The sequence below is a fragment of the Carassius auratus genome, chromosome 47 (genome assembly GCF_003368295.1).
Source record: "Carassius auratus strain Wakin chromosome 47, ASM336829v1, whole genome shotgun sequence".
In the NCBI taxonomy this organism is placed as follows: Eukaryota; Metazoa; Chordata; class Actinopteri; order Cypriniformes; family Cyprinidae; genus Carassius; species Carassius auratus.
In genome coordinates, this window is record NC_039289.1 from 15,196,843 (window position 1) to 15,215,922 (window position 19,080).

General features: G+C 38.8%; 1 protein-coding gene across 3 annotated transcripts in view; it reads right to left on the reverse strand.

The window, feature by feature from the left end:
- LOC113065212 (WW domain-containing transcription regulator protein 1-like) overlaps positions 1–6,368 on the reverse strand; it is a 46,278-nt gene extending 39,910 nt beyond the window's left edge. For 2 of the 3 annotated variants that reach the window (XM_026236474.1, XM_026236473.1), the window contains exon 1: positions 5,645–6,368. In XM_026236474.1, coding sequence (XP_026092259.1) covers positions 5,645–6,054 — 410 coding nt within the window. In that variant the 5' untranslated portion in view covers positions 6,055–6,368. The remainder of the gene's footprint in view (positions 1–5,644) is intronic. The other variant, XM_026236475.1, reaches the window with a different exon arrangement.
- Between the last annotated feature and the right edge of the window lie 12,712 nt (positions 6,369–19,080).

Consider the following 19,080-nt stretch of genomic DNA (forward strand, 5'->3'; position numbering starts at 1 on the left):
ACTGAAGAACAAACAAAGAACAAATATACCTGTGCAATTACATTCCCTGAGCCCCCCTTCTGGACTTCAATGCTATCAGCTTTGCTCACTCTGTTCGCTGCTCCTCGGCGCGTTGTGTCAGTGAGTCACATGACGACACAACAACATAAATATAATCTAATATTATCGAATGTGAATATTCATGTCAGTCTAGCATTCAAATTATGATGTTTATCGAACAGTTTTTAAGGCCTTCAGTTCAGGGTATGCAGAAATGCACAGGAGATGATGTGTACAATCTTTTAAAACCTTCAGTAAAGATGAGGTTTCAAACAAAGGCTGAATAACACAGTCTAGTTGTGAGGAGCATGAATGACAAATGTTTTTTTTCTGTATTGAAATGTGTGTGATCCCAGAAGACCCCCATCAGCTGCTGCCGTGTGTAAAATGCACTGTAGATGTCAATGAGCTTACTGAGCACTTCATAACGCTGGCCTCTGTCTGAAAAACACCACAAAACCACTGACTGCTTCAATGGACTACCATGTTTTTGACTCACTGAGTAAATAACACAGAGCATAGCACGTGTAACAACACTGTAAAAAGTGCCAACCTGTATTTGTTACCTTAAATAGCTTTCTCTACCTGATTTAACCCCCAAATACAGCTTATATCAAAATACCAAACCTTAAGTATGAGCAATAATAATAGAGCACTGCTAATAATGTTTATTTTGCTAGTATCTAGCCATATTCTAGTCTCTTATATAGTTATATTGTCCCTGTACCTCTATTTATTTCTGCTCGTTTCTACAAAGACACTGTTGTTCAGAGCTCCCCACATGGCATTTCCTTCAACTTTAATTGCTTTTATACAGTTTATATCAGCGAATCACGCAAGTCCCTGAAGCGATTAAAAAAAAAAAAAAACTTCATGGCTACAAAGACACTTTTGTCTTTTGATGGCAGCTATCGGCGGAGAAGAAAGAGCCAGCCAGATGTGGTCTGGCCAAACAGCATCACACGACTGGATCTTCATGCCTTTATACTTCAAGCTGGACAGGAAGTCCCTCCAGCCGCTAGTGCAGAGCCTCCCGTGCCATCAGAGTCCAGCGTCTCCTCGCGAGAAAATCCTGACTGGCCTCCGTCTCCACAAACACATGTGTTATGTCTGCAGCACAGATAGCAGCGGGCCTGGGATTCCATTACGGGACGCTTTTTGCCACGGTGTCCCAATAGCCATTGTTTTCCCACTCACCCATGCCAAGCTAGAAACATTGTCCTGACATTCCTTCCTTCAGCATTGGCCCACGAAAAGGGGTAAAGTTTAATAGCTTCTTTGGGAAGCATTTCCCGCAGGCCGGAACCGAAAGTAACTCTGTTAATGGTGTTTAAAAATGTAATGCTACTGAATAAAAGCTAGGACTGTTTCACTGAGAGACGTTACCTCTGCTTGACACAGAACATCTGGACTTCTGCAACAGTTGAGCAGGATTTTGTTTAATAAACCTCCAGTTGCTACAGCAGATGCGTTTAGTTTACTGAGTGAGTTGGATCAAGCGAAATGTTGCTCTCTCAGCGTCACAGGCTTCCAAACGCGACTGTTATATATCAAACCCACAACTGCTCTGAGTTTATTTACCGCAATATGAGTGTCATCACTGCCAGCCATATCAAACACCAGTCAAACATCTGATAATTACCTCTGGATGGTAATAAAGAATCGGTGTTACATTTCCATCTCACGAAAACCTGTCCTGGTTATATTTCTCTCCAAAAACAAAATTAATTAGAAATTTGATATTACATATAGTCCTATTACAAATAGTGTTTATGTAGAAATTATATTTTGGATGGTGACAATAGCTGGGTTTCCATCCAAACCTGAAGTGAATGTTTTCAAAGTTCACTAAAAACAACTGTGAAATTAGATGCATTTCCAACCTAACCAATAACCAACCGAAAATAAAACACCATCTGTGTAGTCAGATGATTAGTCATGAGGGTTTAATGTTCACAACATCTGAATTTATCCAGCAATTGTGTTTCCATCTCCCATTTCCCACATTAACTCGTTTTCGCAAGTCAAAAACCACCTCAAGCGATCTTTAAAGCATTTTGTGAATTAAGGGATTGTCTTTTTTTGTTTGTTTTTTTGTCATTTCCGTAACTCGTTTCTGATGCGATACTTCAAAATGTGCAGAAAAACAGGCTGATAAAAACATAGCTAATGAAGCATTTTTGGACCAATACCATTTCGTTTGACATTATTTTCATAAAAACAGAAAAAAAAAAGAAATTACTACAAATTCTCATTGCTGTATTGTAAAAAATATATTATTTAAATTGTAAAGTGAATAAATCACTGTAGATTTTATTGTGCTGTGAGTGTGAAAATAACAAATATAAAACAAAACAAAATAGTTGAAACACTGCATTTTAGAGTAATGAGAATTACAAAAATTGGATGAGAATGGAATTTTCTTGGGGAATTTGGGAATATTTATGTTCCTATTGAGTTAATATGTGATGCAGGCAATGTTTATGACATTAACATATCTCATGTATCCAGGCAAATAAAGAAAGAGAACTTTCACACAAACACAAGTGAACATTGTGAAAGATCACTTATATTCAACATAATGAAGAAAAATGGCCATCAACAGAGCCTGAAGGGAAGACCTTCTCACGCTTCACGTGGCATCAAAAGGAGGCATAATTACAGACTGCCTTTGCATGAAGAAAAGAACTACAAACACTGCAAGTCTTTTGCCTCACTTGTTTGGATCAAAGCTGCTTTGGAATCAGAACAATAATGATAAAAAATAAACCACCAGCTGGAAGATTCCAGAGGGCGACCCTTTAATTATCTCCCGTTTCATGACGGTGGGTAAAGAAATGCAGGTTTGATTAATAAGACAAATGGTTAACAATTATTTTGCTATTTTTGAAACACTAAAGCCCATCAATGTGCATACTGTGATGATTTTAGATCAAAGTTGGTTTTAATACCTCAGATTGTAGCTAATATTTCCACACATTAAAAATGTAACAGAATCTCACATGAAAATGTAATTATTTGATTGATTTTATATGAATTTGTACAAAAAAAAACTAAATTTTTAGCTAAATGTAAGCAATGAAGGTCCACACCTGAACAACTGTCATTAAGCCAAAAACATACAAATTAGCCACCAATTCAGCAAAACATCCAATAGTTATGAATTTAAATAAAATTGTGTTACAAAAATGTGCTGCTGCCCTTTGTTATCAATCAACTCAATCATTTCAGCAGAGACAGTCAAGTGCACTGAATTGCAAGTTGTAACAAAGATATCCTGAAAGATGTTGAAGCAGAAAGAGGGGGTTGTGTGAAGCTGGAAAGAGATCCGTGAGCCCTAATAATGAGGGTGAACCAACAGCTGCAACAATCCAACGAAGAGACGTCTCTCTCAGAGCCACATCACGACCACAAGATACACTTCCTGAGCCTCAACAAACTCATGTGTTTTCTTCTGTGTACTTCCTTCAAAAGAAAAAAACAATCCTGTAGATATGTGTGACAGGGAGAGATGACGTCATCACTGACAGGCTTCTCCTGACTGTGTAATTGCAGGGCGGTGAAGACGTGAAGCTCACGTCTGCTGCTGTGTTGGTGGCAGGGTGGCAAGCCCTGGCATGTTTAGGTTTCACACCAAGAGTTTCAGGTAAAAGAAGGAAGGGAGCGTAAGGGAGGCGAGCTACAGTCAGATAGATTGTCCCTGTAAAGCCCAAAGCCATTTGAAATGAGCCTCGAAATAAACACATGATTAAAGCATTGATGTGAATCTGTGGAGTTACTGAATTTATTAGTATTAACACATTTAAATGGGGTTTGGTTGATATAATCTGATAAAAGAATATGGAAATTCCCATACAGGGGAAGTATTTAAGTGAAAAAAGTCTTAAATCTAAAGGAAGTTTTCTGATTAAATATATTTTAAAAGAAAAAGAAAAAAATTTATATCTTTGACTTTTGAAAAAGTCAGAAGAACAGCATTTATTTGAAATAGAAATCTTTTGTAACATTATTAATGTATTTACGGTCACTTTTGATCAATTGAATGTGTCCTTACTGAAAAAAAGGCTTATTTTTTTTTATTTTTTATTTTTTTTTATATTATCCCAAACTTTTGAATGGTGTTTTTCACAGTTTTCACAAAAAATAAAATAAATTAATATCAGCACTGTGTGTAGACAGTATTACTGTTTTTACTGTACTTTTTATCAAATAAATGCAGCCTTGATGAGCAGAAGAGACTTATTATGATTTCAAAAAGCTCAATATTGCCGGTATTGTATAATTAATTTATTTTGCAAACTATTTCTCAGCTGGTGGATTATGACCCAAAAACATGTTTAGGGCTGTGTACAGCATGGGAAAATGCCACATGTAAAAAAAAAAAATAATATTAACCAATAAATCAGGCACTATAACAATTAGATGCCAGTGTGTCTAAACACATGCCACAGTGTTTTGATTCTTGATACTGATACAATTTTAGCCCAGTTTGTTTCTTATGTTAGGCTATGCAGTCACAAAATCACCAGTTTTCCTATTCAGCCATGTAAAGTTAATATTTTGCATTGCATTAGGCTTAAACGCGGTGAATAAAAAGTTGTTTCCTTTTTGCTTTGTGTTGCTATGCCACATGGTTTCCAGTTTTAAATCTGGGTCCTGAAGTGAATCTGAGATTTGAGAAGCACTGATTTAACAGCCGTGTTTATCCATAAACGGGACAACTTCAACCCAACCCAACTTCAACCTAAGACTTACTAGTAGGAGAGAGGGGGGCACAGCTTATTTTAACAGGTGAGAATTTATGTTGTTCTCTAGTGTCAGCAAATAAAATGTTGACACATTTTGAACACAATTAGCGAGCTGAGGGGGATCCTGGTGGGCGAGACTGTCGACCGACCCCACAGTCGACGTCCCACTGAGGTGATCACAACCCTGGTGACTAATCAACCCTACCGAATCAGATAAGAGCAGAGTCTCCAGGGCCACAGAAGAATAGCCGTCTCATTCCTACAGAGACAAGTCAAAACACACATTTACATTGAGACGCTCTGGAGAGATAGGCTCCCTCTGAGATATGCTAAACACATCCTTATCAAGGTGAGAAAAGGCCTTGATCATCGGCCTGCTGTGTGAAACGTGTGCTACACATGACAGTCAGCAAGACCGGGTGTTTTTTGTCTTTCAGATCCACGCCCAGATACTGTTCTGTGTGTTTCCGGCCCACGCCTTCGACTCCACTGTGTTCAGAGGTCAAAAGCAAAGCTAAACGTGACTGCAGTGCAGAGATTTCATCAGTGTGAACGCGCACTGATTCACATCAGAAACCGGTTTAGAAATCACAACCTGTTTTGTGCATTGCATTTAAAAACAATGCAGTGAGGTTTCTAGATGAATGCAAGTAAATAAAGCACTTAAAAGTGAAATAATAAAAACAATTAAAGAATGATTTTGTTTGTTGCTAAACTGCTTTATGCACACGTTTAGTTTTATATAAAGCGACTTTAAATGATTCAAGTAAATGATTACCATAAGTGATTTATGGCTGGACTAATGTAAGTGCTGTGCTGGAATGTGGCGAGCGTTATATGATAAATGTAGCACTTACTTGAGGAAGTACTTCTGTCCGTTGGCGGTGTATGCCATCTCCCATCCCGGCGGCAGCGGGAGCTCCTCGGCCACATCGAAGGACTGGTGGCGGGTGTGAGAGTGGTGTCTCCCGGGGCTCGGGGCGCCCAGTGCGCCCGCGGGCAGCTGCAGCAACGCCGGGGACGAGATCGAGCGGATGTGCACCGCCGGGCAGCTCGGAGGGAGGCTGCCGGAGTCCGTGCTGGACTGCCGAGAGTGAGAGCCCGAGTCCGGCTCCTTGAAAAACGACTCGGGCAGATGCTTGTTCCTCCAGGAGCTGGGCTTCGGGTTCATGACGGAGTTAAACAGAGCCTCCAGATCCGTGTCAGGGTCTTTGGCGACATGGATCACCTGCTGGCCCGGTAACGGCTTGAGAGGGTTACTGCTCATTTTGTAAGATATAAAAACAAGCAAACCCCGAAAATCGTATTAAAATACTCGGTTCCTGGGGGGAAAAATCCTGGAAGATGAAGGAACTTCTGTGGTTAGGCCTGTTTTTTTTTTTTTTTTCCTCCTTTCGTTGGTAAAAGTAGTCACAGCCTGCTTGAAAAGTTTTGCAAAGTCCTTAAAAAGTTGTCATAAAGCTATATAAGTGTATGCATGTTGTCCGCACTGAGAGTTTCTAGAGCTCCACTTACTGACGGAGTTTCTGTCCCGATGGAAAGTTTGTAAACTCAAGCTGCTCTCTCTCTCTCTCTCTCTCTCTCTGTGTGTGTGTGTGTGTGTGAGCGGCTCCTGTGTCACTCATGAATATTCAGTGACTCCAGCTCATTATGTTTGGATGATCTAATTTAGCAGTTTAACAAATAAACTTTACTTTGATGTTATTTTAAACTGAAGTGGCACTCAAAACCATGAAAATTAAATTCATTAAATCTGTGTTTTTAAAATATATTTTACTACCCAGATATATTATTAAAAATAGTAATATATTTATTATTACTACATGTTAAATATCAATAATAGTAAATGTTTTAAATTAAAATCAATAAATAGGAAATAGGCAACATGATAAATACAATTGTAATAAATATGACATATCAAAAATTTTATCTTAACTGTATTTGTCACGGTTTTACGCTGCCTGAAGGAATACGGAGTCGAGGATAAACGGAATAAGGTTTTTAATATATCCAACACAGGGGATATCCAACATGGAGCACAGAGGTAGACACACGTAAGTAGCAAGTGATCACTAGTGAGCACAAGTGAGAAGACCCGACAAAACAGAACTGAAGGACAAGGCTTATGTACAACAGATAATTGGGGAAACACAGGTGGATGGAATCATTAAATTAACAGGGACATGGAACACATGAGGAAGATAATAGACACCTGGGAACTAATCGAACTAAACACGGAAGACAGAAACTGGGTCACGGGCGAAAACAAGCTAAATGAGTCCAGGTGTGTGACAGTACTCCCCCCTCCCGGTAGGTGCGTCCTCGCACCGTAGAAACAACAGAGGGAGGCATGGGTGGGAACCTGGGAGGAGGTTCCGGTGGAGGACGGACTCCCAGGAGGGGGCCAGCAGACAGGGACCACAGAAGGAGGAGCCAGGGAGGAGACGACGGAGGAAGGAGCCAGGGAGGAGACAGGAGCAGGAGGGGCCAGATGGTCCACCAGAGACCAGCCAGGACGGAGATCCAAGGTGGAGTCGACGGCGGGAGGAGCCATGGTGAAGGAAGGGTCGACGACACCAGGGGGCCGACAGGCGGAGACTGCACCGATGGGTGAGGAGCCCAAGATGGAGCAGCACAGCCGCAGAGCCAGGGGGACGTCGAGGTTCCGGAGGGCCTAGGTGGAGCAGAAGGCTCAGGCGACCAAGGCGGAGGCAGGGTCCTGGCAGACCGCTGTGGAGCCGGAGCGACCGAGGATGGAGGTGGAACCGGAGGGAAGGAGGAGCCTGACAGAGCCGGAGGGATGGAGTGACGAGGTGGAACCAGAGGAGTGGAGTCCCGAGGCGGCGGATGGTCGACGACTGACCAAGGTGGAGCCGGAGGGACGAGGGAGCCCGGTGGAGCAGGTGGGATGACAGGCCACGGTGGAGACGAGGGAGCTAAGAGCCAAGGCGGAGCCGCTGGGTCGAAGGACCGAGGAGGAGTCCAGGGCTCGGAGGCTGGAGGCGGAGACAGGGCCTTAACACGCCAAGGCGGAGCTGGAGACTGGCAGTCCAGCGGCGAACCACCGCGCCCCGATGGCGCGGACTGAGGGTGAGCTGCGGGACTGACTGGCACCAGCAGGGATGGCGAGGAACTGGCTGGTCTAGGAGGAGGAGAGAGGAGAAGGATGGGGGGAACGACAGGAGGATCAGGACTGGACGGAACCAGCGAAAGAGGAGTAGAGGGACCAGCAGGTTTGGGAGGAGGCGGGAGAGGGAGGCTGGGAGGGAATACAGGAGACACAGAAGATTCAGGGCTGGGCGGAACCAGCGGTGAAACAGAAAAATCATGGCTGGGCGGAACCAGCGGAGACACAGAAAATTCAGAGCTGGGCGGAACCAGCGGAGACACAGAAGATTCAGAGCTGGGCGGAACCAGCGGAGACACAGAAGATTCAGAGCTGGGCGGAACCAGCGGAGACACAGAAGATTCAGAGCTGGGCGGAACCAGCGGAGACACAGAAGATTCAGAGCTGGGCGGAACCCGCGGAGAAACAGAAGATTCAAAGCTGGGCGGAACCAGCGGAGACACAGAAGATTCAGAGCTGGGCGGAACCCGCGGAGAAACAGAAAACTCAGGGCTGGGCGGAACCCGCGGAGAAACAGAAAACTCAGGGCTGGGCGGAACCAGCGGAGAAACAGAAAACTCAGGGCTGGGCGGAACCAGCGGAAATGGAGCAGAGGAAATGACTGGAGGAGGTAGGAGTGGGAGACTGAGAGGGTATACAGGGGAATCAGGGCTGGACGGAACCAGCGGGGAAACAGGAAAATTAGGGATAACCTCCATAGACCAGTCCATCAGATCCAGAACTTGCTCCATATGATCTTCAGAGACTGCATACAGCTCACCCTCAGTCGCAGGAGTGTGGGCAGGGCTTTCCTCCACGCCCTCGATCTCCACGAGGACTCCCACGATGCACGGTGTTGCCGGCTCACACACCTGGTCAGTCGCGCTCTCGAGATCCTGTTCCCTGTCAATGGATTGCTCGGGCTCTGCGGCTGCGGTGGGCTCTGGCTCCGTGTGGCGTGATGGTGGCTGGCTGGTCTCTGGGTCGGGAGTGGGGCTGGCGAGGTCCTCTATGGGGCAGATGGTGAGAGATGACCCATTTCTCGCCAGAGTCCACTCCACAAATGCGGCGAAATCCTCTCGAGGACCATCTTCGGACGACAACGCTCTGCATTTGGAGTTCAGGCTGGTGTTGTAGAAGGTGCAGAGCGCGCCGTCCGGGTAGCTGGTGGCATTAGCTAATAGGAAAAACTGTCTGGTATGGTCCTCGAGAGAACGTCCTTCCTGCTTCAGCAGGAGGATGAGGAATTCGGGACGATAGAGGGGATCCATAGACACTAAGAAAAGAAAAGACTGTGAAAAAACAAAAGCAAAACGGAGGGAAGAACACGCAGTTTTCTATTTTCTCTTTTGAGGTCGGGTCTTCTGTCACGGTTTTACGCTGCCTGAAGGAATACGGAGTCGAGGATAAACGGAATAAGGTTTTTAATATATCCAACACAGGGGATATCCAACATGGAGCACAGAGGTAGACACACGTAAGTAGCAAGTGATCACTAGTGAGCACAAGTGAGAAGACCCGACAAAACAGAACTGAAGGACAAGGCTTATGTACAACAGATAATTGGGGAAACACAGGTGGATGGAATCATTAAATTAACAGGGACATGGAACACATGAGGAAGATAATAGACACCTGGGAACTAATCGAACTAAACACGGAAGACAGAAACTGGGTCACGGGCGAAAACAAGCTAAATGAGTCCAGGTGTGTGACAGTATTAGTTTAAACCAATTTAAAACATCACAAACACCCTATATTTTTATCCAGAATTCCCAAACGTATTAATGTATAAAATATTGTAAAAAAAAATAAAAAATAAATAATAATAAATAATAATAATAAAAATAATGAATGTATATTTAAAGTATGTTGCTTAATATTATATAATCTGTATTTAAATACATGTGCAGTTATAAATGTTTCCTTGGAAACTAATATAATTTTTTTTTAATTACTGAAACTAAAACTGAAATAAAATATATAAAGATATATAAAAAAGAAATGTTTTAAAAATATAAACTTAAAAATACACAATCACATAAAAAATTAAGAATATAAAAAATGCCAAAATGAAAAGCAAATAAAATTGACAAAAAAACTATAAAAATAAAAGCTAAAAATATACAGTAGTTTAATAGCATTTAAATAATACTAAAATTTAATTAAAATTAAATAAATACACTGATTTAACGATGACAAAAAAAATACAGTGTAAAGTTATCTGTTTTTGTTTAAACTGTTTACTGAACAAAATAATTGATTATTAATAATGTGTTAATGTTCTTAATGTTATTTTAATTATAATAGCATATTGCACTGACTCATATTAAATGTAATTAAAGTGTAATGTATTAAATAATGTACTGAATAATGCATTTAATATATCTGATGTACAAGTTATTCAGTATATTACATAATTTGTTACTGTATTATATTTTAAAGTTTGTTTTTTATTTATTAGTTTGTTTTTCATATGTAATAAAATAAGTGATATTCTCTCAGCAAAGAATGAAGTCTCCTTTTGCAGCTCGGTCAGGCTTTGTATAAATGTGAAGCCATTGTTCAGGTCAACGGTAAACACCTCATCATCATCGTACATGTCTATTCTTCATATGTGGAGAAGATTATATTAATTTGACAGAATAATGAGCCAGTGATTCATATAATTGCATCTCAAGTCATTGTGACTCGGACTAAAAGTCTTTCTGAGAAGCCCAGTAGAAGTGAGCAGCTTGTGATGTGAGTGACAGAGAGCATTCACACACACACACACACACACACTGACTGTCCATCTGTGACGAGCAACAGTTGACATCGGCAGGAGCTGAGCTAAAGTTAGGCTTCATGGGAAACACACCTGTCTCTCACATCTTCAGCAGATGCCCACTCAAACACACCTCAGCTTAAGATATTGCACATAAAATGTCCATTCATTTGAATTAGACAGTTTTATCATAAATAAAACTAATAACGTGATTATTAGTGTACATTGTGATATTCACTGAATATCCAGTTCCAGATACAGAACAGTGGAAGTTAAATGAGATATGAATTGCATTTCACACAGTGTTGTTATTGTTGACCACAACCTAAAACTCAAACATTTTTGATAAATAAAATATTAGACAAAAAAATAATAATAATAAATAATAATAATAAATGTAAACAATGAGAAATACTGCTTTGGCAACTAACTGTGTAGGGGAATTTAGGACCAGATATGTCGCAATGAAGACCAGGAGTCAGAGATGAGTTCAATTAATAATAATAATTTTACTTGAAGAAAATAGTTTGCAATTTCATCAGCAGAAGTCAGCTTCAACACTCTCGAAGGAGTTCGCAGGCCGCCCCCGTACAACTCATAATCAACCACAGTTATACCCTGACAGAGGATACTAATTGCGTCAATACATGAGTCAACAAAATTCTGATTGGTTCCAAAACCTAGATGAACTCTCCAAAGACGTATATCTGATACGCTGGACACTGGCAGTTGATCGTTTGTCCTGGGACTGTCTGAGCTTCTCCCTGTACAGACAGATACTAACACACGTACACAGAGAACTTATCTAAAATTCAAGGCTTTCTAGCACTGGCGAGTGTCTTATCATTACGGTTGGATACACACACATAATATGTGGACATTACTCTTGAGGAAAAGAAATACAGCACACATAAGGTTACACATTTCACTCTTGCTATAACTTGATTAATAGTCAAACAAGAAATCATGTAATAATATAATTAATATCAGTATGAAGGATATGGCAACTCGGCATCCACTCCTTCAGTCCCCCGTTTTAGATCAATGTGGGGTCTAATACCCCACATCTGGTCTAATAAATGCGGTCAGGTGTAGTTGTGATGCATGCTAAGAATGCAGGCTGTTGGTCAACTTAAACATGTGCATACTTAAAATCTCTGGTACTGGCTGACATTTCTAGTAATAAACACATTATTTTGTACAAAGTACTTCCCATAATCATTCTTACTTCCCATATACATTCATCTACTTACTTAATCCCACAATATCGCCACTTGCACTAGTCTTTCTTCACATAATGTCTTTTCCAGTGAATCATTCTGTGTGTCCCTCTACCTGGAAAAGTGTCCTCACTTTCATCAACATATCTTTGTAAATACCTCTCTTCCTACTACAGCTACTTCACACTTACCCTCTAAAACAAAACATTTATCCAACAGCCTTAAGACTAAATTTGCATATTCATTAACCAGATTTAACAAATCATTAAAGAAAAACGCATACACTATAACCAATTCAAAAAAAATTTTAACCCTTAAGAAGGATATTTGCCTTATTTGTTTTCTTTTAACATGTCTTATACAACTATGATGAATTTTAGTTAATTTGGTCATATCTTAAAATAAACTCATTACTATAAAGGTGTATATATATATATATATATATATAATTCTCTGGAAGCCGGGCTAAATGAATTACCACTGTTATTGCATTCCTGACATATGTCAGACCCTCAGTCACCTCACAGATACCAAATACAGACATTGCTTATAACCTAAATCCCAGTAAAGAGACCCTTATTTTATGAAAATCTATCATTTTCCCGATCAATGGTACAATTATAGAGATTGAATATCCATTTTACCCTTTCACTCCAAACTTGGTGTTAAAAACACAAAAATAAACAAACCAAAAATAAGTAAGATCAATATTGAGCCATCTTTAAAAATAAAAATAAGAATAATCATAATCATAATTTCCTCGAAAACCTAGAGCAGTTCCTAGTTTATTACTTAATAGCCCTTTTATAAAGTTTTACTTTCACCACGAATCCAGTTGCAGTCATCATAGTTCACCTGCTGTTTTAACATACATGAACCATAAACCTAAACTTTTCATTGTTAACAACATTTGGTCAAAATTAAATTTTAAGTATCGGAGTGTCTAACTTTTAAATACAACTAACCTGTCCACTTATTGTCATGCATGTATTTTATACCATGACATTACTGTAACCATACTCATTGCCTTATTATTACTTTTTTTTATGTAAATCTTGTCAATTATCATACCATATTTCTGTACTCAGACTATATTAACGACACATTCAGAAGCAAATCCTCAATATTAAGTATAAGGTCAATTTAGTTCTCATTGTTTTGTCAGTTAGAAATGCTTACAGGTCAGCTACGTGATCAATGTCTTAAAAACCCTCGTTCATGTTTGTCATTTGACAGTGATATTTATTTACTCAAAATTATTATAAACTGAAAAAGAGCAGACAGATTTCCCAATACTATTGCTAAATGAACAATACTATTACTTAGTTCTAAACGGCCAAATATTTATTAAAGAGATCTTTTATTAAAGATCCTCAGTTTCTGTAAATCTGTATTGAAACATCATCAAAAAAAAAACCCTGTTAGTGTTCACAATATTAATTTGATTTGACTTGACCAAATGTTCATAAGCAGCTCCATAGAGCTTATTACAATTGTTTTGTTCAAACAAAATTTATTATTATTATTTTTTTTGCTGTGCTATTTCAATTAATTCAAACCTCTTGTTAAGGAATTGCTCCATTAAGGGGCTATCCCAGGAGATCCACACGTTTTTGTTCAACTTATCTCTGTTCTACATAAACCGAACTATTGCATCATTCAGACCTTGTGGAGCCACAAAGCCTTACAGCTGCTTTTGCTTTTGCACTATATTACATAAACAGGATTCACTCCTTTGTTTTCCCACCAGGCTTCTTTATGTGAGGGTGCTCTCTGAATAATTTGGTTAGTGACGTAGCCAATGTGTCACTGTTTTTCTGCCGTCAAGTCTAAAATATTTACCTTTACCATTCAAACAACAAAGTGTTAACTTGTTAAAATTTAGACCCTCATTTAAATTTAGGCATGGATTTTAAACCCATTTTGGACGGCAAACTTAAATTTCATAAATCCAATAATATAAACACTCTTAAACATATTAATCCAGAGAGTGATTTAAATCAGAATTATAAAAGACAAAACAAGTAATTATTACCAGTAGCAGACAGAGCTGGATAACCAAAACACTTAAAGCTCGTCCCATGTTCGGCATTGTCTTTTCATTAGTTTCACTCAGAATTATCGACTTCTGTAAAGTAATTTCACTTAACACATCTGTAATGATAAAACACTCATTCCAGAGGTTAGTGACACAATTGAAACAAAGCAGGAACAGGATCGCCCCCCCCCCCCCAAAAAAAACAAACAAACAAACAATTATAGTAGCCATCCTCATGCATGCACATACTTAACACATTTATATTTTAACAGCTCATATTTAAGGTTTGCTTTTGGTATTAAATCGGGAGGATTTAAACTCAAATATTGTCTATGCATTTAACCTAGTTTGTACCTAGTCTCTTATCTAATCTCAAAGTTTGCCTGATCATTAATGATTTTTATTTAGAGAAAAATCAGCTGGGTTGTTTTGGTCTTAAAATTATTGCTCTGTTTTGGTTACTTAGCAGGCCGATAAGAGAAGAAGAGCACCATCCCTGCCTCCAATCAAGCACTCTCTCTCTCTCTTACTGTTCAAAATATTATTTATTTATTTATTTTGACAATTTTTGCCAAACTTTAACTTAGACTATAATATAAAATTCATTACAACATATAACCCTAAATTATTCAAATAGGTTAAAAATGTCAAAGTTTCCAGATCTCAAATCTCAGTTTAAACTGTTTAAAATACATAATGCTAGGAACATTTCTTTAAAATTATTTTTACCTTACATGCTTAATTCCCTTAACCTTTGTTATCTAAACCATCTCTTGATAAAGCAGAAGCAGTCTTCATTTTTAGCCACCACCATATATCTTGTAATCATCTTATGCCATGCCTAATGACCTGCATGAGTAAAGACTATGATATAGACATATTAGTTCAATATCATTTTAGCCTCATAAGAAATTTTGTCTCAAAATAATGTCTGTCATCACATGGTCTCAGATGGTTCTTGAAAGCCCATTGCCATTAACTCTTTATAAATAAGCCTCTTTTCCTCAGGGTGTGATCCCCTGGCATAGTTGCATCAAGATGTGGACGCTTGTCACAACAATCAATCAAGGAATGTGGTTGCTGGTAATCAGGTCTGGAGGAGCTCACATTTTGAGGCAGATTCCTGTACTTCCTACAGTTCCTCTCTTAATGATGCTCTAGGCCTATCAAGCATCCGCTCAACTCCACTACCATCTCACATATAACACCTCCCTTCAGGGCAGGTGCCCAGTGGCGGTGACCCCCTGCCTTAGGTTGTCCCCTATTGGCCAGAAGAGGATCTTACCCGTCATTGAGAAATCACCTCATGCACACTGGTAACCACTCTTTCCCGTTGAAACATCCTCGACAGTCTTCTTCCAGAATCCAGTATTTCCTGCAGCTTAGGAAAGGTGCACTCGAGGACCATGAGAGCCATTGACAGCACCTACTAGTGTTAAAACATTGAAAAAGGTTAATCAAACTAATATTTAATCGCTAAAATCAATTGTATACCTCCAAACTATCATGCTGAGATTACTCAGTGAATTAATTTTTCACACCCGTCCATTCATTGTAATTTTCTGTTGCTTCTGTAGCTGCAGCCATCAGGCCCTGTATGGTGGTGGAGACTAAAAATAAGACAGATAAGTTACTGGTCATAGAACAAATAGTAATACAACTGTTTAACTATTCAAAATTATTACATCTATAGCTCAGGGTCTGTATTATGATTTTAAAGACCTCATGTTTCATCAACAATTGCTCCTAAATTGTTATTCATTATTTTTATAATCTCTTATTTCTTACATGCATTGGGCACTTGAACATTTAACTACCAATTGCCCTCTTAATGCATTAAATCTGAACTCTTTTTATCATGTCCTTTAGCATCTCAGTGCCTATGATTTGATTGAAACACTGTGCTGTACTATAAATATCTTATCACTTAAACACAGGCTCAGATAACGGCATTTTAGCTTACTTTGAATGAGAGAGAGAGAACGCAGAGGGATTCAGAACTCGTAACAATGCATTATTATTCATTTTTAACATAATTTCATCATACTATCATTTTACAAAACTTGTCAGAAATTATAGGCATTTTAAAAATAAACATCTTTATATTTGTATTTTTACTTTATTTTCGCAACTCAAATGTTTCTCAAAGTTCTTTGCAGTCATTGTCATTACTTTTACATCAACTTGTATTTATTCATTCACTTAATTCTGGCCATGGCTTCTGAATTTCAACATTGGTTTTAAATCTGTCAGAGGTTATCTGACCCAGGTATATTACTTTGGGTCTTGCTAGCATGCTGTCTTCAAAGTTACTTTGAAACCCCCGTTTATGTTACTTGTTTACAACTTTATCATCTTCATAAAAAAACAATAATTTTCTTTTCTCTTCATTTTATTTTATTTATTTTATTTTTATGATGCTGCGTGGCTGCAATTTTGCAATCCAACAATAAAATTAATCTTTTGTCCAAACATTAGTAAATATAGGAATTACAAATTTTCCACTCAGAACATGTCTCTGGTACTTTTACAGCTTAAGCCAGAATCATGGTGGGGGCCAGCATGAGATAAAACAACTGCTTCATTGTAGTCAAAGCAATTTTATCTTTTAAAGCAAAACATAAGGTTCTAAGTTTTTCCAAAATGCCACTGCCAATTTGTGTGCCTTCAGTTTTTTTGTTTTTTTTTCCACTAACACAGAATTCTGTTCAGTATGCCTTGTCAGGACTTTCAACAATTATATAAGAACTGGAACAGATCTTATGATATCATTCTTTGTCATTTGAACCTTCTGTGCACAGAGAATCAGATTAAATCATCACTCAGTTACTTCTGGGATTATTTTTAACAAATCGGCACATACATTTATAAATGTTTATTTCTCTGGTTCTGTCTTTGTTTAAAGCCAATCAATTTTTTTGTTTTAACTTTCCAATCAGAATCAAAGCTCAGACTGACCATTCTTCTGTTTCATTATTTCTATCAGGGCTGACCAGGTTACCTAATTTGTCAGTCATATTTCTATCATAAACCAAAAACATATTGAGGCGGCGATCTTACCAACAGCACTTGACTTCTGCGTGATGAAATTGCAAAGTATATTCCAGAATTTCCATATACTGGTCCAATCCAATCAGGGTCATGAAAACTACATTTTAGCTCTTTTGGGGTTGTTCCTGAGGCATCCCAGATCAATCAATACTTTCCCTTTGCATATATCCCTATATTTTTATAGGTGCACATATGAATTATCACTATTTATTTTTAAACACTAATTTTGGATACTCTTTTCCCTAACCACTGACCTGGCCTATTTCTAAGCTCGGGGCGCCCCCGTCTGTAATGGTGGGTGATCGAGAGTTGGAAGAGCGAGATACGACTAGAACCCCCGTCTAGCGTCTTACATTCTTCTCAGGATTTCCCATACCCCTACTTTGGCTTACCCGGCCGTAAATGCACTGCCCTTTATGGCCTCTCCTGCTTTTCGGCTCTCTGTGCTTGACCCAGCACTCCCCTTTACGGGTTCACATGCCTGTTAAGAATGCGTTTTTGTCCCCCCCTGGACTGTGCACACCTAGAAACAAATTTTTACGTCTCTCTCTAAGACCCATAGGTGTGCACCTGTTCCCTCTGTAACTGTACACATCTCTAAATATCTTATATCAAGACCTACCGATATGTACTTGCACCCCTTATACTCACAAGGTTACTTATTTACAGGTATATTGTGACACCAATTTACCTACTCCACCCTGGAGCTGGTGTCTACCCCCTCACGTCTGAGTGAGTCTATCGTTCCTCCTTCTCTCGACCCCCTCCACTTACAGACAGTCCCTAACCAATAATATTAAATCTAAAATCTTTCCTACCTTGGTTTGATGATTGATCAGAGATGTCACCAAAAAACTATTGCCCGCCGATCCTCCACCATTAACTGTAGGGGAATTTACAGTTAAAACCCAAGGACCAGATATGTCGCAATGAAGACCAGGAGTCAGAGATGAGTTCAATTAATAATAATAATTTTACTTAAAGAAAATAGTTTGCAATTTCATCAGCAGAAGTCAGCTTCAACACTCTCGAAGGAGTTTGCAGGCCGCCCCCGTACAACTCAAAATCAACCACAGTTATACCCTGACAGAGGATACTAATTGCGTCAATACATAAGTCAACAAAATTCTGATTGGTTCCAAAACCTAGATGAACTCTCCAAAGACGTATATCTGATACGCTGGACACTGGCAGTTGATCGTTTGTCCTGGGACTGTCTGAGCTTCTCCCTGTACAGACAGATACTAACACAAATACATAGAGAACTTATCTAAAATTCAAGGCTTTCTAGCACTGGCGAGTGTCTTATCATTACGGTTGGATACACACACATAATATGTGGACATTACTCTTGAGGAAAAGAAATACAGCACACATAAGGTTACACATTTCACTCTTGCTATAACTTGATTAATAGTCAAACAAGAAATCATGTAATAATATAATTAATATCAGTATGAAGGATATGGCAACTCGGCATCCACTCCTTCAACTGAAATAAATGCTTTGAAGCTAAAGTACTAAGTGACTAAACTAAATCTGAAAAAAAAAAGAAATATAAAAAATGATAAATAAAATGACAAAAGCACATAATAGAAAAATAGAAAAAAAAATAGAAAAAAAGACATAAAAAGTAAACAAAGTTTACTGAACAAAAATTATTTAGTCATAATTTGTTATTGTTTTTATTTATGTTATTGCATTGTAAAATAACAAAGATATTGGACTGGCTTCTATAAATTAATAAAATCTAAAATAAAAAGTGAATAAATGGACAGAGCAGCGGTAGAGAGGTAAACACTGTTTCTCATGTGTTGTTAATCACGTTAAAGTTACAACACAACCTCAAGCATCAGAGAGTGGATGACTGTGCTAACATGGAGATTAGAAGTTATCAATTAGCAAATTAATCATTATCCTGACACAAGGAAACCGTTTCCCTGAAATTCAACAAAGTCTAAAGGACTCATGATCGTGCTGAATCACTCAAAAAAGAACATGTGCTTCAAGCTATGTTGTGCCCAAGGTAAACCTGATACCCGTTTTTGCATTTATTGTATTAATACAATCATGCATGTTAAATTTAAAGGATTATGTTCCTATTCAAATAT